The sequence below is a fragment of the Pelecanus crispus genome, chromosome 9, assembly GCF_030463565.1.
Source record: "Pelecanus crispus isolate bPelCri1 chromosome 9, bPelCri1.pri, whole genome shotgun sequence".
Taxonomy (NCBI): domain Eukaryota; kingdom Metazoa; phylum Chordata; class Aves; order Pelecaniformes; family Pelecanidae; genus Pelecanus; species Pelecanus crispus.
The window spans coordinates 34,077,589-34,105,507 of record NC_134651.1 but is presented as its reverse complement, the minus strand read 5'-3'; the positions used below and the strand labels follow the sequence as shown (position 1 = coordinate 34,105,507).

Here is a 27,919-nt window from a genome sequence, read left to right as displayed (position 1 = left end):
GAGCAACCACATTCCTTGCAAGGTAACCTTCCCACAGAGGGTGCAAGAGGAGCCAAAGGGGAACCGGAGGGACCTGAAAGCAGCTGGTTCACCCTCCTCAGCCCAGTACAGAACCACGGGGCTGATTCCCTGCCCACCCCCAGCAAGGAGCCCTGTGGCCACCTCGGGAAGGGAACCATAGGGCATGGGGCAGACTCGGACACTCTGCAGACCCATAGACAAAGTGCCCTCAGCTCTAGCCACAAACCCCTCAACAGACCCATAAAGCTCATGCTTGGCCATAGATACGACTGCTGTCCATCTTCCCAGCACCCACCTCCTGTGGCTTGTCCAGGAGAAGTTTCTGGGTAGGCTAAGATGCTAATTACTCCTCTTAATGCACTCCAATTACCAGCCACTAGCTCACTTTCTTCCGTGAACAGTGCAGTCCACAGCCTGCATAATTTGTTAGCAAACCATGGCAAAACTGGCAGCAGCTCCATACCACCCGCTCCAACAGCTGCCCAGCAAATATATTTAGCATTATTTGTAGCCTCCAACTCCAACAGCTGGGAATCTGGAGAAGAGCATCTGAAATATGAAAGGGTCTGAAAACTCATTTCAGGGGGGAGGTGGAGGAAGCTCATTTACCTCCCCATTCTCCTCCTGGCACAAAGGAGGCTTAGAGGCAAGGACCAAGCGTTACATGCTCTCCACAAGCCTCTTCCTACAGCCACACTGCCACATACGGTAATTAAACCCTCTGCAACCCCAGCTGCATGATTCAGTTTTGGATTTGGCACATAGTAAATCCAACAAGAAACGAGAGCTGGTGGGGGCAGGGACTTGGCTTATTTGTAAGTTCCAATTAAAATAGTTTTAAAAATTGACTCCTTCCTGGTTAGCTTCGGTTTTGCTATTTCTAGTCCTATTTTATAGTGGACATGCGGAGGAACTCTTCAGCCACCCCCAAAGAAAATTTCTTAGCTTTTTATTTTGTAACCAAACTTTTAATCCATGAACAGATCTGTAGTAATGCAGGACATTAAGAAAGGGCTTTTCAGTCTGGAAGTGAAAGTATTTAATTTGAGGTGGAACAAAACGCGGTGCTGAACACTGCCGCAGGCTGCTGTGACCTGGGCACCAGGATCTGCTGCAGGATCCTATCTCCCATGGCAGCCAAGCCACCCAAAGATGCAATAAACTCCACAACAGGCATTTTCTCCTTTCATTTAATCAGGCACCAACATCTTTTTGGGGAAAATAGGAGCCTTCCACCTCCAGGCTCCATCCTGGAGACCATGGACATCATCACCATCTCCTGACCCAAACCCCCAAGCAGTGCACACAGCTCCAGCTGAGCCAAGCAGGTACCCACCAAGACCTGGGGTTGGAGGAGGCCCATTGGCTTCAGAACAGCCCCGCTCTCACCTGGAGCTTCCTTCTAGCCAAGGCCTTTGCTATTAATTAACAGTAAGTTAAGGAAATAAAAGTGCCCAACAGAGCCATAAAAGGGAGGATTTGGGCACGAGATCAAAAGCGTGCACTGGCCAAGGGAGCTGGGGAAGGTGCAGAGGGCAGGAGCAGCTCAAGGCTTTCCCGCTGCAGGGATTCACCAGTTTCACAAAGGACAAGGGCAGACAAGTTCAAGGCATGAGCTGCTACAGCAAGAGAAAAACCTCACTGGATGATTTCATATTCCCTGCTCACTTGCAGAAGAGGTCACACGCAGAGCCAGCTGTGTGCATCCATCTCTAAAACAAGCATGAAGGCACAATATCCAGGTGTTTACTGCACAATAAGCATCTCTGGGGTGAGCAGTGGCCTGTCCTGGTCCCCACGGCCCACAGGCCAGGAGGTGCTGGCAGGTTTTTCAGGACATTTTCTCATCTGCAGCACTGGCTGCTACCATGGAGACTGGGCTTGGGTTTCTATGGGCTGCCATGTGAATACCTATAGCAAGAAAGTACTTAAACTCAATGGGTTACACAGGAGGGTTTTTTTAAAATTTTGATCTTAAAATTTTAATTTTGATCTTTCGGTTGGAATAGAGTTAATTTTCTTCCTAGTAGCAGGCATAGTGCTGTGTTTTGGATTTAGTAGGAGAAGAATGTTGATAACACACTGATGTTTTTAGTTGTTGCTAAGTACTTGCTTACACTAGTCAAGGACTTTTCAGCTTCCCATGCTCTGCCAGGTGCACAAGAAACTGGGAGGGCACACAGCCAGAATATTTGATCCAAACTGACCAAAGGGCTATTCCATACCATATGATGTTATGCTCAGTATAGAAACTGGGGGGAGTTGGCTGGGGGGCAGCGATCGCTGCTTGGGAACTGTCTGGGTATCGGTCGGTGGGTGGTGAGCAATTGCATTGTGCATCACTTGCTTTGTATATTGTTATTATTATTATCATTATTATATTGTTGTTATTATTATTACTATTTTACTTTATTTCAATTATTAAACTGTTCTTATCTCAACCCAGGAGTGTTTCTCACTCTTACTCCTCCAATTCTCTCCCCCATCCCATCGGGGCAGGGGGAGTGAGCGAGCGGCTGCGTGGTGCTTAGTTGCTGGCTGGGGCTAAACCACGACACTGCTAAAAAAGAGAAACCACCTGATGCCTAGATGTACCTTGAAGTCCCAGGCAAAAGTTCCATCAAATCCATTAAAATAAATCAGTGGAGGCATTGCTCCACTCAGGAAACCAAAAGGGATGTTTCTAAATACACTCCCCTCACCCCAGTCACACACCACCACCACACACATCCTCACACTGTCCCCCCAGAGATGGTGACCTGTGCTTGTAAAAGCCTGCCTGAAGGCATGATAAAACTGGGTCACTGATGCAACCAAGCCTGCCCTGACATCACCTGCCATCCTACAAGCCAGGCCTCCACCCCACCCTCATTTAGCTGGAAGGAGGGTTTTATAGAGATTTGGAGCCTGCATCCGTGCAGTTGCTCATGAGCATCACCATCGTCCTCCCTGCCCAGCTGTGGTGGTGTGACCAGTGCTCAGCACTGCAGAGGAAGCCCTGCTGCCAAGGTCTCCTGCAAAGTCTAGGCAACCCCTTTGGAGAGAGCCTCAACAGCCCTGTTCCTCATTTATACACCCCAGACAAGCCCCTAAGAGGGGGACAAATCTCAGCAGAGGTATATAACCACCTGGGTGACTGTCACCACAGGACAGCAGCTCCCTTGAGGAGAGCAAGGTGAATATTTGTTCTCTGGGCAGCAATCCCTGGAGGGTGTAAAAACTACAGCCATTTCTTTGTGAGTTGAAATAAGAAATAGTTAATTTTTTTCTTCCAAAAATTAAATTGCGAAGTAGTATAGTTTTGATTTTACATTTTTGTTGCTTTTGGGTGTTCTCAGATTTAAAACGGTCTTGAAATATAGTTTTAATGGTGAGAAAAAAAAAAATTGAAGTACTTCAGCTTTCCAACATGACCTGTATTTCTCCCTCGAACCAACAATTTTGCCGGTTTTGACCCAAGGGCTAATTTCCTTAAAACACATTTTGCAACAAATGAAGACACAGCGTTGAAAAGTTTCAGCTACAGCCACTTGTAAGAGAACTTAGTGATCTCATTCTGTACATCTTAAAGAGGGAAATTAATGAAAGATATCAACACCTCTCTGCTCCACAGGGCATTGTGGGGGCTGGATGACTAAGCCTACGAAGCTCATGAGCACCATTACCCAGAAATCATTTGACAGGCAGAGGACAAAGGGAGGCCTGGCTTAAAAAGATGCTGGAGACCCTGTCTTGTGAAAACAACTCTGCAAAGCCAAAGATTTAAAAGCCAGTTCTTCAAAGGTAGGTCACCTGTGGATAAGACATCTAGGCACAGCTGGCAGATGGCATCAGGTGAGGAAGACTATGGTGGAAAGCCAGGGCTTACAGCCTGAGGTCTGTCCTCACTTTCCTAAAACACCAGGTTTAAAGGTTATTTTTACCAGATGCCCAGATCTTATTAATCACAAGCTGTGAGGCACTGCAGGGGCAGGAGCTGAAGCATTCAGGTATTCAGTAGGTGAAGCTAGTGCAGAACAAATCTATAGGACACACACCAGCCAGGAGATGCTTACTCCCAGCAGGAAGCCAAGGTGCAGCCCTGGCAGCCTGCACTAACGTAGCATTGAATTCCTACGCATTGCAGGCCAGCATTTTTTAATTCAACTTCAACGTCTGGCATGGGAAAGGTCTATACTGGAAACTGTCATCTGGTGAGCTCAGGGGAAATGGGTCTCTAAGCTAAAAGTTACTGGTCTCTTAGGCACAAGTAATCACAACTGAATTATATTGGTTCTGTGTAAACAGAACCAAAAGCCAAAATCAATAGCATACATGCTTGCTCCTTCAAATAGGCTAAATTTAGAGAAGAACCAGCTGAGAAAGACAAATTGGGAACTGCTTTGAACAGCTCAGAAGTTGTCCAAAAGCATGAAAGTTGAGGCAGAAGGCATGTGGGTTTAAAACCCCCAGAAATTACATATGGGAAGTGGGGAATGAGCACAAATTGAAAGCAGCCATTAAGGATGATAAAACAGAAGAAAAAGGGAATTGGCATGTGATAAGCAATGCGGAGTCTATGATTTGTAGAAAATCGACTTGAACAAGGAAAATAAAGACAGGAGAAATCTGTGGCCCAGCCATCCCTTGTTGCAGCATGGGGTCCCCATTGTGCCCCCCCGCCACGTGGAAGCGGCCGAACTGCCAGCAGCGGCATGACAGAGCTGGAGAAGCCACATTTGGGAAAAGCCAGATGACATAACCAGATGACAACAAAATACTTTCCATTCCAGAAGTGACAAGGAGGAGGGATCTCTCAATCCCATCCCAATAATTCAAACTAAAAAGCATTAAAATAGCAGGCTCTCCTGAATATGAGCACTGATTTTTCAGTGTGGCTCAGAAAGATGGGAAAGCTCCAGGGGACTGCTTTATGTTGTGCCAATATGCAAAAAAAAAAAAAAAAAAAAAACCAACCGAACAACAAAAAAACCAAGCCGAAAACCACAAATCCAAAAAAACCAGGAGGCAAACAGGAGGCCTTGAGTAATTACAGACCTCTTCCCTCAAGCTGAGCCCAAACAAAATAACAGAGCAACTGATATGAGGCTCATTAATAAAGAAACCACAGATAATGTAATTAATGCCATAGTTTTCAAAAGAGTTGCCGTATAACTAACTTGGTATCTTGCCTGAGGTGCCTGAGGAGATTAAGAGCATTTTGTTGACAAAGATCAGTGTTGATGTAATGATCATAGACTTCCGTAGGGCTTTCCAGTTAGTACAGCTTGATACCGTGATCCAAATGGCAAACAGGTTAAAACCCAGCTTGGAGCATATCTGTCTACAGGAACCCAGACAACTAGTGTAATATGCTGCCCTAGTTTTCAGCTAGGTCAGGCTAGGTAAAATGTATTTCAAAGCTTAGTTTCTTCTCTTAGGAAACATGTTTTTGTTAATAGAAACCTCTTCTATCCAACAGACAAAGGTACAGTATGATTTACAAGCTCAAGATCAGAGAAAGACAATTTTAAACTTTTTTTTCTAGCACATTCTAGCATCAAGCCCCTGGAAGAAGCTTAGTCATGGGAAAGCTGAAAATCAAGCTTGCTAAGCAAGCTGCACTGATTTAAAGGAGGAATAATTACCAGGAAATCCTATGGGCTGTGTTCAGCAAGGCAGACATAATTATACCTTTGGATCTGCAGCATCCACAGCAGGAATCTGAGGAAAAGAAACCCCTTCTGGTGCTCAACACAGCCTCCCTCTGCTCTGCACTGGCCTTTGCTTCCTCGGAGAGGTGCACAGGGCTGCAGCCCTCAGCTCAGGCATCACTCTGTTGTTCTGCAGTTGCCTTGGGCCAGAAGTGCAGGATCTTGTGTGCAAGAGACATTTGGTCAATCAAAACTGGAATAGCTCAGCCCAGTGATCCCCTGCATCACTGCTTTATGTAACCAAGGGCAGAAATGTTTGCTTACAAGTTTCATCTATGGCACCCGGGTGTTGGATTTGGGAAGTGAATACACTGTAAGCCTAAATAATAAACAAGATAAATGATTTCTTCTTGGAGATCCATGTCAGATGCCTCAGCAGGGCCCTGTTTTCACAGGGAGGTGGTCAGGGCTCCCTGGTATCCTACCCAGTCACACAAACTGAAGCAACCCAAAAGCCTGCACAGCCCTGCAAGCTCCACACCCAGGGGCCACATTCAGTCTGGAAAGACTGAAGGACTCCCCATGCTCCCTGCCACACTCTCAAAGAGCACAAGTGCCTCTCCTCCAACAGCCTTTTCCAAAGCAAAAGCAGAGCAAAAAACATTTCTAAGTGACCCTCAGACAGACAGCAAACCTGCTGGTATTGCACACAGGAGACATGGTTGCCCCAAGCATGCAGCTGTGAACCTGCAGAAGGGCACGAGACACTGGTGGGAAGTGCAATGCCCTGTTAAGTTGCTCAAGCAGGAGCAGAGAAGCTGTCGATCAAGCCAAGCCTTTGCTGCAATACTTCTGGCATATGGCAAGCCATAAAAGTCAGCAAGGGCACAAAAACTGAATCCAGGCAGAAGGTCAGATCATAAAAGGTTGAACTGTAGCTGTAATTCTTGCTAGAGGATGCCTCATGGCTTGGTTAGATGGAATAAGACTTTATTTCTTTGACATGGGGTGGTGGTTAAAAACCACTGCAGTTCAGATCAACATACTCCTTTCATTACATTTATGGCACAGTGGATTTGAGATGCAATAAATTATCCATAGGCACCTTATCCTACGAGAGAATCTCGTTTCAGAGGTCTTCAGATGGCTGAGATATCAGAGCTATCAGAAACAAGAACAGCCATCTCAAGATAACACCCGAGAGCAGTGGAGATATTGCTGGGCTCAAACTGTCAGTCACCCTTCCCCCACCAGCCTTCGCCACAAACCCGCAGTGATATTTGGTGTTAGCCCAGGTTATCCAATGAGCTGGCAGCCCAAAATGGCAAGGGAACCAGGGGAGTGGAGGAGTAGCAGTTACCCCATGAGGGCTTGTCTTTATTAGGCAGGATGGACCAAGCGCAAGCCTTTTGTGACAGGTATTTTAAAGACCAACATCCAGAGTACGTACATCATTTGGTTTATGCAGGCTTCAGACTGCTCTGATTTTAAAGGAAGGACGCTCCGGTAGTACTTCACTGTCAAGCAATCAAAGATGCTAACAAGAAATTAGCAACTGAATCTCCATTCACTGATTTCAAAAATTACCTTTAAGATGGACCTTCCTCCTAAAGTTTAAGTAGAGCCAGCATTTCCTTTGTCATTAAAAACCCCAAGCTGTTTTCCTCTTCTTTGCATATGAATTCTCTTAATCATCAGGAGCACCACATTGTGATTTGTTTTATTCAAGTGGAATGTTTCTTGGTATGATCAAAAACTAGCAAGAAAGTCCTGAAAAGTAAGATCTTTTACTCTGTATATTGGATATTTAAAGACCTCAGAAAAAAAAAAAAAAAAAAAAAGGAATTTTTAGTTAAAACTCAGACTTACACAATAAAACCTCACAAATAAATAAACCCCTTTTTTTTGCCATCCAGGTCATAGTAATGTCCAAGCTCATTTTGCTCCATGTTCTCTGCTGCTACCAAGTATTGTCTGACCCAACAGAAATACATGCTCATGAATTGTGCCACACAGGAGCATCTTATCCTGCTTAAACATGCGCAAAATCAGGAGCAGAGACAAGCATTTGCCCAGCACACTCTTCTGGTTCATTTGGCCTCCTGCTCCCCGGAAGAGTTTCTGAAAAATTGCTTGCAAGGAGCTCCCTGGCTGCTGGTTTACACACACCATAAAGCTAGAACAGTAACACCAGCCTCACCCCACATTTTCCCTTTCAGGCTGAAGGACAGCCTGAAGTCTGCTCAGACATTCCTCCCAGCCCATCACCATGGATTCAGGCCACTGGCTAACTGGAAAGATGCCACACTGCAAAATAAGACTCTCACCAAGCTCTAACAGCAGTCCAGGCTGAAAATTTTAAATCCTTGCAGAAGTGCTCAGATGCTAATAAGAGACCTACCTTGAGTTTTTTAGTTATGAAGACCAAAGAGAATGGCAAGGAGGAGGAACAATCAGTCCCCACTGCTGAAATGCTGTATAGGTGCACACAATGACCATGGCAGACTACTACTGAGCTGTTACTATTTAAGGAGCTACCAGCAGTTATAGGATTGAATGAGACTGAATAAGTGATTGCAACACCAATTTTGTTCAATAACAAATCTGAGCATGAAAGAACAGATATGCCATGAGCAAACTAAGCATTTTCATAGAGCTTTCGCAGCATTTTTAAATCAAGAAGAAATCTTGGAAGTAGTTTGAATTGCCCAGATAATTAAACCTGTGAAATTTTGTCTCTTTGGAAATCAGTGGGATTTAAGCTTTATTTGACTTTTGGTTGAATGGTTTTAGGATCCCAGATTAAATTGCTTTGGAAAAAGCCATTCAGTTTAGTAATCAGCTCAGCCCTCTTGCTCACGTTTCGTACAGGCAGACAAGAGAAAACAAAAGGTAGAAGTGGGTCAATACATTCCATCACTCAAAGATTACTCATAATTTACAATCTGCCGCTTAAAAAAAAAAAAAAATCACAAAAGGAGTAGACTGCAATTCAGGTATAATTTAGGCTGCCAATATCAAACACCTAATCTATTGTCTTCATCTACTTAAATCTTCCTCCAACATCACCCTAGCCCTCCGTAATTATTTAGCTCTAATTAGCAATTAAGGAATTCACCAATATACTAATTTACTTCTAAATGAACAAAGGCACAGAAAATGTAACTACAAAATATAGCTTTGGATCGTCCCTGCAGCAGAGCTGATCTGCTCTTCATTATTTTCAAACTGTAACACATTAGTAGCGCATTTTTTTCTTTTAATAAATCCAAACGTCAAAGATCCCGAGGCGTCTCTGGTCCTGATTAAGTGCTTGAAAAATAAACTTGTCCCAAATCCAGAATATCATTAGTCTTCCCCTGTAGACCTATGAATATCACCACTTTTCTTACTGCAGCAATATCTTGCCAATTCACACCAGTCACAGGGAGAACTGCTGCCAGCGAAGCCGACTGGCAAATGAGCATCAGATGGGGGAGCACATCCTAAACAAGATCCATCAGGACTTGAGGACTAATTGCAGGGAGGCAGAGACCACTTTTCAGACATGCTCAAGAAGAGTGAGTTTGCCATCTCAGTTCATTATCATCATTACAAACCCAACCCTTAAGCACCCTCATCAGCAAACCAGCACTACACTCACCTGTAAGCCTGCCTGCTGCTGCAAGTCTTGTGTCATGATTAAACCCTAACACACACAGTACAAACCCAGCTGCAAAAGTCCACTTGGCTATACATGAAGCATAGTTTTCATGAAGGAGCTGGCAAGGCGTAGCCAGACATTTTAAGCCAGGCATGAGAACAGAGACCATCCCCAATCAGTTAACAGTAATGCCTAGGAGGGTGAGGGGAATACGGAAAGGGCTCCGTACTGCTCAGTCACACACACACAAAAAAATCTCAGTTTACATTTGCTGGCAGGTTCCCCCCTCAGTATGTCTGTTTGCATGAACTTGAACAACAAACCTTGGCTAGAAATCCCAAATAAAGCAGAAACATAAAGGACTTGCAGCCTGCCTCACTCAGAGCAATCACTCATCTCCTGACATATGCAGAGGATCTGGAGACATCCTCTCCAGATGCCAGAGCAGCCCCAACAGGGATAAAGCAGCCCCCAGCCCCCAGGACCATGAGCAGCAGTGGTACTTGGGAGCAGCCACTCGTCTCCCACTGCTGGACTCCCCTGAGAGCCATGCCAAGGAAGCGTGATGCCTTGCAACCCCCAGAATCACAACTGCCTCCTCCTACTGCAGAGCTTCAGCCCTTCCCACCTCCTCAATGATAGCAAGCAACAGCAGCAAGTCTTCCCCAGGCAGATGTTCATGTCCCACGCATAGGCAGAAGCAGCAGTCATTCAGCCTCCTTCTTTTTCCTGTACCATGCCTGCTGCCTTGCTAACCTCACCGTTTCCTTCCCTCAAAGCAAATCCAGATGCAGCCAGGCTCCCAGGCAGATCCACAAACACCTCTGTGCATGTAGTGACCTGATATGTCTCATCACCACCTTCATCAAGCCACTCCTCTTGGGCTCAATGCAAACACTCAGGAAGGTCACCTAAACTCATCTTGGCCTCCACCAGCTCTGAGACACATCGAGTTAGTCAAACCATTGAAGAGAGACATCACAAGAAAGATAAAAACATAACTTGTAGCCTTGCGTGGGTATTTTGGCTTTTTACCTGATTGCTCATTAGAGTGGCTGGTTTCCCCAGGAGACATTAAGGTGGTGAGACATACCAGAGGGACACAGGGAGGGGCATTCCCTGCACATAGGTCCTGCAGCAATGCAGGAGTCATACCTGAGCAGATGAGTCCTGGATTTCATTGGTTTCTTTTGGCACCTAGACAGTTAGAGAGAGAAAGAGGAAAAAATATCACTGCCCAAGGACCTGCACTGACTTAAGCATGTGGTTATTGTTGGCTCCAGGATTGAAGAGGGCGCTGCCTCAGCACGGGAAGCATCCAGGGAATGCACCCTGGGAACCAGTCAATCATAGCAACATGAGGGAACAGCTTTCGATTAAACCTCTTGAGTCTTTGGGTGGGTTTTGTGGTTTCTTTTGTTTTGCTTTTGAAGCTAATCAACCCTAAGGAGGGCTGGCAAGGGATGGGAAGTGGTGTGATGTGGGGCAGAATTATCCCGTGGGTTCCCACTTGCAGTCAACTTACTGATGCTTAAAATAAAACCTTCTCCCTGCTGGGTAAGCTACTGGAGCCATTCAGCTGAGTGCTCCAGGCCTACAGAGCACAGGATAATACAGATATTAAGAGCAGGTTAAGAGGAGCCCATCACCTTGCAGGCTCAGAGGACACAACTTGTAGCTTTTAAATGAGAGATTTGCCCTTATTTCTTAGCTCTAGGGAGTGAATCCGACTAATCTCATGGAGCTACCACCAGTACCTAAGGACTGACAGCGTGAGAAATACCAGGTATCATTTTGGGGGTGACCATGGGTTACATTTGCTGGGAACTCAGACACACTGATCTCCCTTAGAGCAGACAGACAAACCAGCGTGACCTGCTCTGCATTACATACTTGGTCTCTCCTCATTTACTCCCTGGCAAAGCCAGCTTCTAGTTAATCCCTTATGATGGGGGCTTTTCCCAAAATCCTCCACTTAAAATAATAAATACAGAAATTGATGCAGCCCATATCCTAGGGAATGGAACAATTACAGCAGGGCTGCTCCAGGAGCAGGGAGAGGTGGGGGCAGCAGCAACAACACCAGCAGCAGCAGGGTGTCACTGCTCCCTCTGATGCCTGGGCATGCTAGCACCCAGGCCCTGGAGGAAGGAAGTATTGGATAGGACCCAAGACAGGGCAGATGCCCCACCCCACACCCAGTTCCCTCCCCTGACACTTCCCTTTCCTACGAGCTCTCCCAGCTCCTCACTAGACCATCAGAAAAGGGTATTACATACAGGAGGTTCATGCCAAACATTGGCATTAGGCACTTGCCTCTTCAGCAAGCCTTTTCCAGGCACCTGCGAAGCCCTTCTAGATACTTGGCCTAGAGAGATGAGGTGTCTCACTAGGTCAACTCCAGCTTCTGAGGAAAGCCTGGGTGCTCCATGTCTTTGGGGATTTACTATGTGAACTGGGCTTTTTGGTGCAGATGTATTTCTTGAAAAATTGCTGAACACTGTAATAGAAGTAAAATCCACAAAACTTCCATTTTCCAGCAATGCTGACAAAACAGAGGACACAACCTTTGAAAGGATGACGCAAAGGGTGCAATGCAGCAACATTGCTGGGACCAAGTAATAATTTCAAATTGATGTACAATTTCCAAGTACAGCTTTCACCCCCTCCCAAATCAAAGCTCCAGCTGCGGCATTACTCAACAGCTACTCAAAACTTTCCTGTGTTAAACACATGAGCACATAGAGTCATACACACACCCAGGCTTTCTTTGGCTCAGAAACTCTCCCTCTAACTCATTCTCCCTCTGCACCAAACCTATTTATGACTTGAAGGGAGGGTTTAGATAGTGAAAGAACCACCACCCCATGTGCTGGCCACCATCATCTCCTTGCATCTCAACTCAAACTGGAGACCCAAGTAATTCCAGGCTGCATTAACTCCCTGGGTTGGTCCTTCCATTTGAACTGTGTTACACTGAAGAGGAGCTTGGGCCAGCAACCTCAAAATTTGTCAGCTGCCCTCAGCCACACCTCTGGCCAGGCTGGTGAAAGTTTCCACGGGGAACCAAAGCGGCTGAGGTTGAAGGCACGTGTGCATGTCGAGTTGTAGCCGCAGCAGTGCTCGCCAGCGGCTGCTGGGTCTCCCATCACAAAGGTCAGTTGCTGGAGAGCACCCTGGGGAGGAAGAGACACAGAAACCATAATTTACCCACGTGCTTCCTCTAGAGGAGAGAGAAAGGTCTGCGGGGGTCTCCAGTCTCTCACAGCCAGGGACTTCTTTACAGGATGGTTTAGGCAATCAACACTCACTCCCCATCTTCAAGAGTTGGATGCAAATATCCTTGGAACAAAAGCTAAGAGACAGCAATGTGCAAGCTATTCTTGAGTTAAATAACAGTGAGGATTCAAGAGGTGCTAAGCACACTGCAGTATAAGGTCGTTACTATTTACCCCGAAGGGAGCATCGTCCCCTGGCCCAGTCTGAGCAGTACCCCGGTGCAGACGCAGTGGTGAAAGGGACCCCTCAACAGGCTGACAACAGTGTGCCTGCAGGCAGTGAAGGCTTGCAACTCCACCATCACCTCCCTGCACACCCAGGCCCTACATATAGCTCACAGCAAGGACTGCTCAGCTGGGTGCTGCACAGCAGCAGAAAGCTGCTGTCATACTGCAAAGTCCCTGTTGAAAACAAGGGTGCATGAGGAGAGAGACCAAAGGGAAAACATTCTGAACAGGAGAGGATTTACAAAGACAGAAGGAATGAAGCATGATATTGGACTCCCAGCACAGACCACCTGACAGAGGAGGGAGGGAAGTAGATATACAGAAGTGCCTGTTTGTCTGCATAAGGTAAAATGTCAACCTCTAAGGTTCTGCACTTGTCAGAATCAAAACTGATTCAGAAAGCCTTATGAGGCTGCCTTCACATTTCTTTCATTAAGCTCAGAGCAACTGAAATAATCAGTTAGCAACACAGCACCACTGATGCTCAAGCAGCTTTTCTGCATGACACCACTACCCAGAGGGAACATCTGAGCTGGCTCCATCCACCCAGTGGTCCTCTGCTACCTCCCAGCAGCAGCAAATGCAGAAAGGAGCATGTCCAAGCCGACAGCTGACCTCTTGTCTAAATGAGCTGAAATCTTCCTCCCCAGGCTGGGAGTGCAGCTGGACAGCCCACTATAAACCAGGGACAAGGAGAGAACTACCCCACAGAAATGGAGAAGAGCTTCAGATTGATGCCACAAACCAGGGGTTGGTCTCAGAAATGCCACTTGGACTTTTTCTGTAACAGTGAGGTCTGTTTGATGCCCTCAGTTTCTGTGTCTGGTTGATGCCCTCAGTTTCTGTGTTTGAGGTTGACCATACAAACACAAAGCTTGACAGCCTTTGAATTTATCAGACATTTTAACAAGGCCATCTACTTTGACCCGCTGGGAATCCTTTGCTTGTAAAGTCCTCAAAGCAGGGACTTTTATCTTCAACAAATGTGTGGGACAAGCTCCCCAACCAAACACTTTGCATGCCAACTGCACAGATGACTTCTGTACATGGTACATGTCATGGCCAACAAGAGAGGATGAGTGTTAGTCTGTAACGTAGAGATCTCTACTGCTGACCTGACTGCTAGCACTGGTGTCGCCCTGACCCAAAAGCAAGCACTTTGCACAATTCAAAGTCTTTGCAAAGCTCACCCTCCCCAACCACAAAAATAAATGGTGTGTTTTAGGAAGTGAAGGCAATGGATTCCTTCAGAGAGAGTCGCAACCTCAATTTGTGCAGCTAGAGCAGACCGTGTCCTCAAACACAGCCCTGCCATATCTGCCCAGCTCTCACCTTAAAAGGGATCTCAAATGACTCGATCAGGCCTCCGATGATGATCAGCCCCTCAGTGTTCACTCCCATCCCAAAGTAATTGGACCAGCTCACTCTGTCCACCAGCTGACAGTCCACGTGCAACTCCAGCCTCTCCAAGGAGATGCTGAGAGCAACTTGGTGCCAGTGCCCATCGCTGAGAAGGGAAACTGGGAACCTGCATGCCCCAGAGGGAGAAGGGAAGAGGCACAACATGAAACTTAGGTCCCACACCTTATGCAGGACTAGGCTTCACCTTTACCAGCTACCAGGGTCCCTCATGCATCCATCCTTAGTGCAGATGCTAAGGACAGTACAAGAGAAATCAGGTCTACCTTATTGTCACAGGTAAGCACCATCACTTTCCTTCCAGCATGGGAATACTATTTCTATCAAATGGATTTGGGCGCATCTACCACCACTTGATGTGTCTGGGAAATTATTGGTATTTGTGTGTCTCCCTGCTTGATTTATCCCCAGTCTTTCTGTAGGGCAAACTGTAGGCTACCAAAGCAACGATAAAGGCAAAGCTGGCCCAAGGCATCCTCTATGGTGGATGTCAGTGTTATTGGTCAGCCAGAAATGCCACCCTTCTTTGGTGCTAGCAAAGCAGGGATGATCCAGAATGAGCAGGAACATCTGCCCACCTGACATTAACCAAGCAGGCAGATGTGTCCATCAGCATGGGGACACTCAGGTCTAGCTGAGGGAAGGGCTGTCCTTGTTTCAGAGTTTGTGTCAGCATGAGTTGATGTTTCTCTCCACCCACCCTTGATTTCACTGCAACACGTCCAAGGCTATCAGCAGAGGTGACCTGCTATCACCCACAGACATGAGGCAAATCATGACTGAGCACCAGAACGTACTCACATGGAGCTGCTGGTGGGAGCACAACTCCAGCTGCTGCTGCAGATACTCTGACAGCAGCGAGCAGCAAGACCTGCTGCAGATTACAGCCAAGCCAGGCAGGCTGGGGGCTTCAGAAACACCCCTCTCCAAAGCAAGCCCTGAGGGTTTCTTTAGTGGAAGGGAGGTACCATGCTCCTCAAGACCAAAAATCACCACATCCAGCCCTTAAAACAGCTTTTATAATTTGACAAGTCTCCAAGCTCTTTGCAAAGGAAATCAGGGTTGTTACCTAGCTTCACTGGTGGGGAGCCTGAAGGCTGGCGTTGGACTACAACTCATCAACCAGCAGGTCCAGGATGCAGTCCAAGTATGTAATACAGGGCTTTGTGCAGGGCCCTGCTTTCCTGCCAGTGCCCCTTTATACACTGAACTCCGTCCTGGCTGGTTAGATGTGCTGCTTGGGCTGGAGGCGGGCAGAGCCAAGGCTCCCAAAACGCTCATCCCCACTCCCTCTGCCAGCAGCATTTCTTAAGGAGCCACCCCTGGCACAGCCTCCCAAAGCAGCCTGGGTATTTGAACCTTTTTGTTCTTTGCTTTGTGTTCCAGATCTGCATCATTTTGACATAGTGAAATTAGGCAGTGACTACAGTGCAGTCACACCACGAGGTCTGAGGGACCATCACCCAGGCAGGGTGAAGCAACCTTGATTCAGCTGAGGTGGGGTCAGAGCAGCACTGCTCCAAGCCCATGGTGGGAAACCTAACTCTGGCTTTGGGAGTAGAAAAGGAGGCATGAAAAGCCAGAAAAAAGCACCTGAGCTGGAACTTACTCGTAATGTCTCCTCCTTGTGGTGACGAAGACCAAGGCGTAGGGGTTGATCCTGATCTGGAAGAGCACGTTACTCCGATGACTAAGGATTGTCACTAGGCTGGTGTCCTCCTTCAGCGAGTACCTGAGCTTCATCAGCACACTCAGCTCATCTGCAAACCTAGCAGAAAGAGGCAATGCATGGCATTCTCAGCAGCTGCTGAAATCACCACGAACTGCCCTCTTAGGACAAAAAAGTCACAGTACAAATGAAGTCAGTGAGGACAAAAAATAAAAAGTCAAGAGCAAACAGTCATTCAGGTTGTAAGGTCAGGTACTCAGAAAGGAGCAGCCAGGCCAAAATTAGCATTGGCCATATAGCCTTAATGCAGCCCTCTCAGGTGCAATCTCAGCGCACACTTATGTGGCTGTGCATGATTTTCCATAGGACTCCTGCCTTGCCTACTGCTGAGATTGGATGATAACCCTGTTCCAAGCAGCTCTTCAATGCTGCCTTCTCTCACCATGTCCAGTGTCCTTGTCCACAGCAAGATACAGCCCCATATCAAGTATGGCAAAGGTCCAACCTGGTCTATGCCTCCACAGACCAGTGGCTTGGCATCAAGCAATGCTGATGGATATGGCTGTGCTGTCTCTCTTGCTCTCTCCAGTTCTGTGCTGGAGCAGAGAGGTCTTCCTAGTGGGAACACCAAGAAAACACATTCCTGGAAACAGTCAGTCCAGCACTGTGCCAACATGTCTTCCCTGCACACAACCAAGAGATGGAAGAAAGGGAGGAAGTTCTGAGCTCATAAGAGCACAGAGTGGATGCATTATCTTCATGTTGTCATGAAATGGGATCTTAAAGTAACCCCTCAAACCAACAAGCATGCATGAGATGATTTTGAGCACCACCCCAATCCCATCCCCCTGGAGGCAGCCCACCTGTCCCCAAATGCCTCCCTCGTAGGGATGTTGAGAGTAGCATACTGCCCAATCTCCAGGATGCTGCAGTTGGCTTCATCATAGCCAAAGGAAACATTGCTGAGGTCCTGCGCATGGGAAATAATTTTGTCCAGCAAGTTCACTTCATCTGCATTGGGGGAGAAGGAAGAGATGCTTAGTAGCTGAGATACCTTCACTACAGGGCTCTGCTCTCTTTGTTCTTCCTATTAGACAACAAACAAAACCCCCAGGAAGAAGAGAATGCAGTTTGGGGAAATTAAAATAATTCACAAATTCAGCAAACTCAGACCAAAACAAACATTCAGATAACCTCAGAAACAGCCAGGTGATATTTTTTTAACAGAATAGGTGTTTCAAGGCCGGTGTCCCAAAGACATGAAAGGCCATTTCTACCCACGCAGTGCTGGTACCTTTATGATCATGTAGTTGGGGTGCTCAGGACAGTAAAGCAGAGCTGGGGACACAAATGTCCTAAAACACAAGTCCTGGAGCACAGAAAATCCTGCTCAGTCCTTTCCCAAGCTTCCTTGTTGAAGTTTGCCCAATTCCAATAAAGGATTGAACCAAGGAGTAGGATGAAGTTACTGTGTCCCTCACCAAGGTGGGTGTCCTGACCAGACCACAGGGGCACTCCCCTCTGCCCAAAGCAGGGTTCATTGCCATGACAAGATCAGGAGCTCCATCGGGAGCTGTGCATCATGCGATAACCCTTTCCCAGCAAGTAAAAGGCCCACTTTCAGAACTGTGCTGTGAACATGCAAGATGGTTTGAATTGGGTGAGAGTCCCTCGTCTGGGCTATTTGGCAGCACCATCACTTCAGTCTCATGAGGAGCTTTTAACTGCCATGGTGAACAGAGGCATTCTCTTTCTAAGTTCATGTTTTAACTAAAGAATCATTCAACTACAGAAATACCTAAACAAAAAAATTTTTAAACCCACAAGGTTTCTTTTTTCCCTCCATTAGCAAAAAAAAAAATAGCAGACATCTGGCTCTACCCAGACACACTGTTTCTACCTCAGAGATATCTACAACCAGGTCCCTTCTTTCTTGTCATCCCTTTATGCTGCTGGGCAATGTGGCAATAACCCTGCCACCTGCAAGGGTGGGGACGAGGGATGGACCCAGGGCAGCACCCCATGGGCCCAGCCTTGCAGGAGGGGACTGGATCACTCTGGACCCACGGCCCATTTGCAGGGAGGGCCTGGACAATCCCACTTGATGACTTATCAGGAGGAATCTTGCCAGTACCATCTGCACTAGCATCTGCCATCACTTGGGAGGCATCCAGCCTCTGTATTCACTCTAATTCCCACTGCTGATGAGGTGCAAGATTTATTTGAGGGTAGATGAACATCCTCGGGCATGCTGCAGCCTGACAGGAGATATACACACCATATAGATCCACTGCTCTGGAAAATAACAAGTCAATTGAGCAGAAAGCTGCTTTGATCCACTTCAGACACTAATGTAGCAGTCCTGCCACCATCTCCTCAGAAGAATTTGTAACGGAAAGAGCCCCATGCTGGGAAGGAGGGGAGGGAATGTGGTCCTGCAGGAGACATAGCTATTCGTGGTGGCTTGGGATTTCATCAGGTATTTCTCCAGCTCCCCACACAGTCACAGCATAGGTATGTTCCCAGGCAACTCTCAGCTCAACAACATGAGAGTACAACAGCCTTAGGCAGCAGGAACATTGTAAAAATGGTACCAAGGCAGACAGGGTGCAGGGCTGAGCCCCTTGGAGACTTCGGTGGTTGTAAACCTTGAAACTGCCAAGTTGGCAGAGTTATTAGTGTTACAAGTGATGCGCATGCACAGTGTGGGGAATTAATCTGGGACCATACACAGCTGTCAGGGAAAAAAAAATATCAGGGATATTGTCCCTTCTCATTCCCAAGCAGTTTTGGGAGGCAATTTCCCAGCTGCTGACACCAAATGACACACCAAGACCTGCACGCTCCATCTCCAGGTCCTGCAGCCCCCATCATCAATCAGCTTTGCTGGTGATTATAGGCGGACAAGTGTGAATTCAGTTGAACCTATCAGGTGAAGGGCCTTCCTACACAAGCTGCAGCTGGGGACTTAGTACTAGAAATAACATGCTGACATGGAAGTTTTCCTGGGCAGGGTATGGCCTTAACACATAACTTGAGCATGTGCTGGAAGTTAAAACCATGGTACATGACAACATGTGCATGTAGGGTTAAAGTTAAGCATGTGCTTGGTGCTTCCTAAATAAAATAGCAGACACTCCTGTCCCTGCGTCCTGGGAACTGGAGGTAGCCAGAGAGCAATCACAGGGCAGGGCTGCACCAGCAGGTTTAAACAGCCAGGATTAGTGTTTACCTCTGGACCTCTCACCAACCCCAAGAGAAGAATTTGGCATAAAGGAAAAACAGAATTAGGAGTGAAATTAATGAGATCTCTTACAACTCAGGAAAGGGGTTGCAGGGAGGAAGCACAACCTGGTGTAGCTGAGGAGGCAGCTGCCCACAGCATGGAGCACCAACACACTTTTCACTTGCCAGCCAAGGGAGAGATGGGCTGACCCCACCATACGTCCGGGGCCAGGAGCAACCCCAGCTCTAACAGAGGAGCTATGAGGCACTGCAGACTCTCGCATGGCAGCCATCAGAGCCTGAACATCAGAGGAAGGATTTAGTCATGTTCCCATCCCTATGAACACCTCTCCACATTTTTACACACACACAGGGAGCCGGCAGAGCAAGAGCCAAGCGCAGGCACCCCATGGCCCCTTCGCAAGATGCAGGCAGTTCAGAGGACAATGCCAAACCTCTACTGGAGACAAGCAAGGACAACTAAATGACAATAGGTCATTTCAATCCCCAGAGAGGATCAGCATTCAAACCCTGGCAATGGGCTGCACAGTTATACCTTGGGCAGATCAGCTACTGCAAACACCACTCTCCTCTCCCTGACCTCCCCCATAAGCCAGAAGAGAAATGTGGAAATAAATTACATGCTTTTCAGACACCAGCCCTCACAGAGCTGGGGAAGCTGGAAGGCAGATGGCCTTCTCCTGCTTTACCAGCTCCAGACTGCAGCTCTTCCACATGCACTGCTTTTTTTTCCCCCCTCCCTGTTCTCCAGAAGCAGCTTTCCATGTATCTATTTTAGCCTCATCTGGCTAGTTTCTGCGCCATTGGGGTAAGCCAGTGGGGCCTCAGAAATGCCTGCAGCAGAAACCCATGCTGCACAAGCCAGCAAAGCATCAGATGGGATTGATCTACTACAAACACTTTGAAGAGTGTCTTGCTGCCTTAGCTGCAGCTCATGGCACTACTCTCTCATCCTGGGGCAGAAGCTGATGCACAGCGAGGTTGTTTATGACACTGGATTTAGCACTCAACCAGCCTCAACACCAAAGCTTTTGCTTGCAGCTTCTCCCCAGGATTAACCAAGGGTCAGCTCCCCATCCCTGACACTGCTGGGTTTCTGGTTGTTACAAGAATGTCACAGATTTACTTTAAATTTCAAAGCAGATTTATTTGCCCTCTTTGCCTTAACCTCAGGGAGCAAACATGCTGCTTCTCAAGGACACAGATTACCTGTGGAAGTGATTCTCAGCTGCAGGGTCTGAGTCACCAGCTATCAGAGATCAGGGTCACAGCCTTTTTCTGGGAGCAGATTAATCCCAAGCAGGTGGATGCTGAGGAAGCAGTGAGTGCAGTCACTGCAGCAGCCAGTCAGGGACAAGGACAGACCATTTGTCTGATATGGTAATTCTAGGTTTCCTTTACAAAAAAAAAAAAAAAAAAAACAAAAAAAAAACCCCAAACCAAAAACACCAAAAAAAGCGCCCCATAGTTTCTCATGAGCTTTCAGCTTCCTAGGGCTCAGGTGTCTTATCCCCACAGGCATTCACCCCATTGCCTTGCTTCACAGCCAGGCTTCCCCATCTCCTTCCAGTGGCCATCAGTGAGCAGCTCTGTTCACAAATGCTCTTTCTACCACTGCTGAGCAACATTCACCACCGGCATGCTCCTACCTCCACCCTGGAAGCAGTGCTGCCCAGGACTCCAAAGGCAGAGCTCGCACCAAGCTGTGCTCACAGTCCAGCTGCATTTGCATTGAGCTTTAGAATTGGGTTCTTCCTTGCCCACCTGCAGAAAAGCCAGGCAGGACTGCCCACAGTGCATGTTCAGGACATTCAGCACACCAAACCAACATCTTTGCTATTCAACCTCAAACAAAAAGCCTGCAGAAGGGCTATTTCTATGCTGGAAAGGGGATTCCTGGAGTTCAACAGCTGCTGCCAAATTCAGCTTGCCTCTGGGCTCCTAAAGCATCTCAGGAATCTTCCCAGGCAGCCCAGTGCCAGGGAGACTTGTGCATGGGCCAACCTCAGCAAGGACAAGCAACAGCCAGTGGAGCCAGAGCCAAGAAAGCAGCACCCCAAGCTGAAGTTAACCCCAGGCTGAAGTTAACCAGCAGTCACCAGGGTGCCAACCATGTTTTAGGAGAAATACTTCCAAGGATGGGGAACACAGCAGTCAGTGCAAAGGTGGACACCTATGAAAAGCTATTAGAGATACAGCATGAAGCTGTTGAATCACACTCCATGAACCCATTGTGGTGTTTGGTGTTGTGTCAGAAAGTCTCTGCCTCCAAGAGCCCAGAAACTGAACCAAGAGAAACAGCCAGACTGACCTTGTGTTTTAGTGCAGATGTACCAGCAATCCCAAGCTCAGGCTAGAGGATTTTACATGTCCCTTTTTTAAAATGAAGTTGCTTAGAAAAACACACAGAAAGAGGGACAAAAGACTTTACCCCACCACTCTGAAAATTTATAAACAAATTCCAGCTCAAATATTAAGCACACAAAAAGCACCAACTTTTCTAGGATGAAGAGCTCAGGAGAAATGAAGGCAGAGGTGTCTGCATATGGCCCTGCACTGTTTGGTGTTGGGGACTTTGTCAATGTACCTGCATGAGACCAAAAGATCCACATCAATACAAGGTTTTCCTGCCCTCATTGATCTTTTGGCCCCACACAGGTAAAATTCCCAAGGAACAAAAGGAGAAACAGGAAACATGTCATGGTCAGACTGGTGACCCAGTGGACAGCCCCAAAAGTAAATATGTAAAAGGGACATATAAGTAAAATAAAATAAGTAAAAGGGACCCCAGTGCAGGCAATGCCTTACCAACAGGCAGTCCCAAGGTGGGTGAACACAGCAGGCAGAGCCGGCCACTGGTAATAAGGTCCATAGGCAACCCCAGGCAAGGCTAGCCATGAACAAGGTCCACAGTCCACCATGGAGCACAAACAAGTCCAAAGGGATACATGGGCAAAAGCTAGTCTGGAAACAAGACTACAGTGTGGGTGCAAGGTCCATCCAAGGGACAGAGCCAAATACAGGACAGGAGACAAGCTACATCCATTGTAGGTCCATGGTGCATCCAAGAGGCAAAGTCAGAGGCAGGGCTGGAGACAAGTACCCTATACCACAGCTTAGGGAAGGGCTAAGGGCACAGGGCTGAGATTAAATGGGGCTTCTGGGCTGAGGGTTTGGGTGGAGGTCCCAGGTGAGGATGGTCAGGGCCATTAATGCCCATTAGTGTTCTCAGGGCCCCAACAAGATTCACTGGTGGTCCTTCCCCACCTCACCCCTGGGGCTACATCCCAGAGGAAGGTGTCCCTTGGGGTGGCACCCCCAGGTTGCAGAGACAGAAAAACAACCATCTGTGCTTTCCTCTGGTTTGTATGTACATGTGAAGCTTGTCCTCAGGTTTGTGTTCTCCCCAAAAGAGGGAAATGAGGGAAAAGGAGATGATATTAAACAACGTAAAACATAACTGGAGCCCTGGGAGAGCTCGTAACAGGGTCTGTCATACTGAGTCACTTCCCCTGGACATGGTACCACTGGTTGGGACCCAAAATAACTGGGCTGGACAAGCCCTGAGGACAACCCCAGGAGAACCCTGGTGCTTGCTGGCTGGGGAACAGAACATATGACCTAAAGGGTCTTTCTGTCTCTAATTTCTGGGTGCCTTATGAAAATGTCCGGCTAGAAGTCTGCTTAGGATCACAGGCCATGCCCTTCAGCTGTGTTTTCACACTCTGAATTGGAGAGGCTTGTACATAACAGCTAGAATTTAGTAATAAAGGCTCTCTGCATTAAGTGATGGAAAAAGAAGCTTTTATAGTGGGGCAAGGGTTTCCTGGCACCTCACACTGCTGACTCCACCACATTAGCGTAGGCATGGTCTGTAACCAAGCATTCAAAACAAGACGGCCCTCCCAAAACACTGATGCTCCTCCACTCAGCTCTCAACAGCTCACTCCCCTCCACTCTTTGCCTCCTGAAAGATGTTCTCAGGCTCAGAGGTTGTGTGCAACCTTCTCTGGATCAAGGGGACCCAAAATGGCAGCTTCATATTTGTTTGGACTTGCCTGATGATTCTGCACATTGGGTGGACAAGGTCAAGGACACCTTGGTAGTGTTGTCTTTGCAGGACATCAACCCTCCAGCAGCTCTTCCTGCTTCTCTTTTTATCCTAGAATTGCTTGTAACATAAATAATGTCCATAGCAGCCATGCGTATCACCTCCTCTGCCACCTTCATCTCATACTGTTCCCATTTCCCTTGCCACCTAATAATTTCTTTTTAAGTGCAACACCACAAGCCACAGTGAGATGAAGTTTAATATGAAGTGCAAACAGCTTGCAGTTATGGACCCACATTCAGAGGGTTATGCAACAGGATTTCAACCTTCGCCTCCCTGCTCCGGAGAGCAGAGATAATTTGGTTTTGACCCAGTGGCTGGAAGATGAAGGGGACAGAGCCAAAGCAGGAAGAAAAAGAAAAAGCGCATTTCTCACGGAGAGCGTTGTACCTATTAGTGGAAGAGTGAATGCAACCACCCACCCACAGAGAGGACAGAAAATTTCAGGGAAGCAAAACCTTTTCAGAAGAAAGAGCTAGCCATACACATTGTTTAGACAGGAAAAATCAGAGCACAGGGTTCTTTTCAAGCTCATTACGCAGATCTGCAGGTGTGCTGCCGCTCCTTTGTACAGGCCCAGCACCGGGAGCTCTGCTGGGATGGGGATGGGGCTTTTGGGGACAAAACCTGGGGAGGAGGAAGGGCTGCTGGAAGTGAAGGATGACCCCAAATAAGGATATGCTAATTACAAGAAAAAGTAGGCCAAGCGGCAGAAAAAGAAGAGAGCCTGCAAAAGAGCTTTCAGGAGAAGAGCAATGGGAGCAGGAAAGCAAAGAGTTTCAGAGTTGCTAAACCCACAAAGGGGACAATGAAATCAGAGTGGCCACAGGAGTGGGGAAGTGGGCTTGGCAGGCATTTCAGCCTTCAGCTTCACCATCCTCATTGGGTCTTCCCTCCGCAAATCCCAACTGCCCAAGCCATGAGACGGTGTGAAATTCTCATCCCATTAACTGAAAGAGTATGTTTCCTGCCCTTGTGGGGACAGGCAAAGGCTTTGCAAACATGGAGAAAATCAATATCCTGACAGCTGAGAAACGAGAGTCCAAAGACCCTTTTGAAGCAGGCACTGGGAAGGGCTGGGAAGAAAGCTCACAACAGCTAGCTGTTCTGCAGGACTTGGTGGTCTCACTTGCGTTGGTTTGGTTTTAGTGGGGGGGGGGGGGGGTGTTGTTTGTTTGGGTTTTTTAATAAGAAAACAAAAAAGAAGCCACTTCCAACCTTCCCAAGACATGTACTGAGAGATCCCTCAGAGCTCCTCAACCATCTCCTTCCTGAGCAACCAAGAGAGTTAATGTCAACACAAAGCTCCTGGTCTCTCAGAAAATGCTCTGGGGTGCTACACTTCACCCCAACCTTGCACACCCCTCAACCCCCAGGCCACATGCACACCCTGGTGTGTCTCTCATCCCCTGTTCTCCATGTATCCTCCCCAGTTCCTCCTTCCTCTGCTCTGTGCATGCATGTCCTGTCCCTTCCTGAAGCACTGACAGCAAATGCTATTGGGTTGAGCTCAAACCCTCACTTTACTCAAGCCAAACACTGTGAAACTGATGTTTTATCTATATTCAGTGCTTAGTAGGTTTAGCTGGTGGGGTATTTTTCAATGGATTTCATTTAAACTTGTGCAAATCCCCACATAGCTACTCTTCAATCTGTTCAAGACTGCCTCACAGCAATTAAACTTAATTACTGAATTACAGTGAATCAGCATAAACCAGATTTGAATTGGTCTACAATGCCTATACAGAGGATTCTGGGGGATTAATTTAAAAACAACTAAAAAAAATACTAGTAAAACTTGTGTGACACTGAGTGGGGACAAGTCCCAACAACATTAGCCGTCACTGTCGCTAGTAAATAAGCTTCTCTTTGTTGTTCTATTGTCAAAGTAAATTAATAGCAAATTCTGCAAACTATCACGCTCCAGGGGCTTTTTTCCAGCACCAGTTTTCCAAAAGTCTCCATCTCTGTTTTTTTGTTTTATAGGGTTGGAAGACACACACATAAATATGTACAAAGCCACCAGAGAAAAGCAATGAAGAGATGATTGTGAAAAACCTCCTCTGGATGGGATGGCCAGCACCAAGCAGGACAGGCAACAACACAGCCAGAGTTTGTACCCCTGATTTTCAGCATCCTCTTGTGGTGATGGAGAGCACACGCACACTGGTGTGCACAAACACACCCCAAGGTCCCATGGCCAAGGCTTGTCTGAATTTGACAGACTTCAAGGTCAGAACTACAAAGAGGCCCCTCCAGCCCCCATCCCTGGCTCCAACAGCGGATGCTTGCAGGAGAGAAGAGGAAAAGGGCAGGATCAGGGTGACTCTTTCCTGCTGCTTCTTCCCAGCTCCCTGCAGCGTAAGGATTTGCTGAGCCAAAGGCAGTGTCCATGTTAGCAGCCGTTGGCAGAGACCTGAGCTCAAGTCTCTCCTGTCCTGAGGAGCATTGGAAGATACTTCTGCTTAGCTGCTGGGCTGCTAAGAGATCCCTGGGCACATACCACTTTCTCTCCCTTTTGAGCTTTCATGTTGTTTTGCGAAGCCTTAAACTCCTCCTAAGGCAGAATGGGATGCATTTTCAAAATCTCAGGAACTCTTTGTGGGGGTAGGAAAGCTAGCTGTAGCATAGCAGCACACAAGCAGCCCCTTTGCAGGCTATGCTCTCTGAGCAGCGGTAGGAAGGGGAGGAGGTGGAAGGGTTTGGTTTTGCTCCTAACTCCCCTTTCTTCACCAAATGGCAGGGTGATCAGCAAAATATACACCAGAAGCTACAAAACTGAAATTAAGTTGTAGAGGTGAGTAAGGCAGAAAGATTTCTTACAAAAAGAAATTCAATTTCAGAGTTTTGGAATGAAGCAGCGGTTTGATGGAAGTATCTACTTTTGAAATACCTTGGTTCCCTTCTTCTCCATTATAAGTTCATCCTCACAAATGTTTCTCCAGCTTAACCTCCCATTGTCTTAGACAAGTTATTTTAAAGTCTGGCAGAGGTTCAGCTTGAGCTATTATTTCAACAATGTTGAAAGTGTCTTGAGTAACAAGGGAAACGGTTGGGTTAGTATTATCTTCTGCTGCAGACTTACACATCTGGGAGAGATTACAGCCTGAGAAAACAAAAATAAATATGTACAGGGAGCCCATCCTGGGAATTCCTCTCATTTCAGCAAATAAGGGCTTGGTGCACCCCAAAACCAAACCCTTCCTCCAAACTCCCCCGCTCCTGCTCCTTCCACTGGTGATGAATTGGTTCATTTGGTTTAGTCTAACAGTGATTTTAAACTGTACGTGTAACATCATCCCAGGCTGAGAAACTGAAGCTTAAACCTCATATCATCGGTGACGTGCAAGGAAAACCAGATCTAAGGCGTTATGCCCAGATGTTAGTCACTGGTGAAAGGCAACCAGAGTCTGATTGTGTGCCAGCTGCCATCTGTCGCACCACAAAAAAGCGCATGTTGACTCAGGATCTCTGTGACACCTGTCTTCCAAGTTATAAACACAGTATCAAAAAACTGCGGGAAAGTTGCAGCAGCAAAGCAATGAAAGGTCCTTTTTGTTTTCAGACCCAGGGGACTTTATGTTCAAATACCGGAGCTGCCCCGTCAGCTCAGACAACAGAACCCACAAGTGCAGCTTCATCTCTGGTAGTGGTTGCAACTGGAGGGAGCGACAGCAAATCTGCCCAGCTGGCATAAAAAGGAGTCTCAGGTTAACTTAAACCTGTGCAGACTGTGCCAATGAGCATCCGCCCACCATCCATGCAGGAGCAGGGCTTGTGCTGTCCCCAGCTGTATACACACATCCTTGCCAACTGAGATCCCCAGGGAAAATGACAACTGAACACAATATATCCAAACAGATGCTGCTTCATAACTTGCTCTGGTGAAGCAAATCTACCTATGTAGTGGCTCACTTGATGATTCAGCATGTTGCCCAGGTTTTCATTTCCATTTCCACATGATCATGGGTAAATCGATTTTCCTTTTGTACAGGTGGAGAAATGAAGCAGAGCTAACATTGGGAGGCACCATGAGAATACTTGTGTTGAGGTAAGTAGGATGTACACGTGCATATCCTAGCTGATGCGAAGGATTGGAGAATTAGCTTGCCATCGAAGCTCTTGCCTGTCTTCTCCTGTGCCCATCCTCCCTGCTCCCTCGAGACCTCATATGCCAAGCAGGGATCTTTTACAGCCCAGCTAAAGCAATAAACGCTGCAGCTTTTAACCTCAGCAACCCCACAATTCAGTCCTTGCATTGACCAAATTGACTGCTATTTTCTTCCTGCAGCCAAAAAATCAGAGTGTTTTCCCTAACCTGGCTGATTTTCGCCTCTCAAACTCTGCTGCCAGCAGACCAGAGGTGCAGGAATCTTCAGCAGAGCTAGAGAGGTGTAGGCAGAAGGGCAACCTCCATAGGAGCCGCAGATACCCAGAGAGAATCTTTCAAAGCTTTCACCCTTCGTGTGCTCACAGGTCCTTTGCAGAGCTGCCTGCTCTGCTCCTAACATCAAGCCCTAGCAACCACTACCCTCTTCTGCTGGGTCTCAGTGTATTCATGACAAATGTGCTTTATCAACCTCCCTGCAGTGGCCCAGAAGACTAATTGGCCAGGGGAAGGTGAGGGAGTCAGAAAACTTAATTTTCCAAGTTTGATAGGAGCTGACGACT

The 27,919-nt window shown here is 47.2% G+C and overlaps 1 protein-coding gene across 1 annotated transcript in view; it reads right to left on the bottom strand.

The window, feature by feature from the left end:
* Positions 1-27,919, bottom strand: part of LOC142594309 (uncharacterized) — a 99,410-nt gene that overhangs the window by 47,084 nt on the left and 24,407 nt on the right. The window contains exons 3-6 of the mRNA XM_075716913.1: positions 16,755-16,978; positions 15,832-15,990; positions 14,136-14,331; positions 12,330-12,473 (exon numbers count right to left, since the gene is read on the bottom strand). Of these exons, the coding sequence (XP_075573028.1) occupies positions 12,330-12,473; positions 14,136-14,331; positions 15,832-15,990; positions 16,755-16,978 (723 nt within the window). The remainder of the gene's footprint in view (positions 1-12,329; positions 12,474-14,135; positions 14,332-15,831; positions 15,991-16,754; positions 16,979-27,919) is intronic.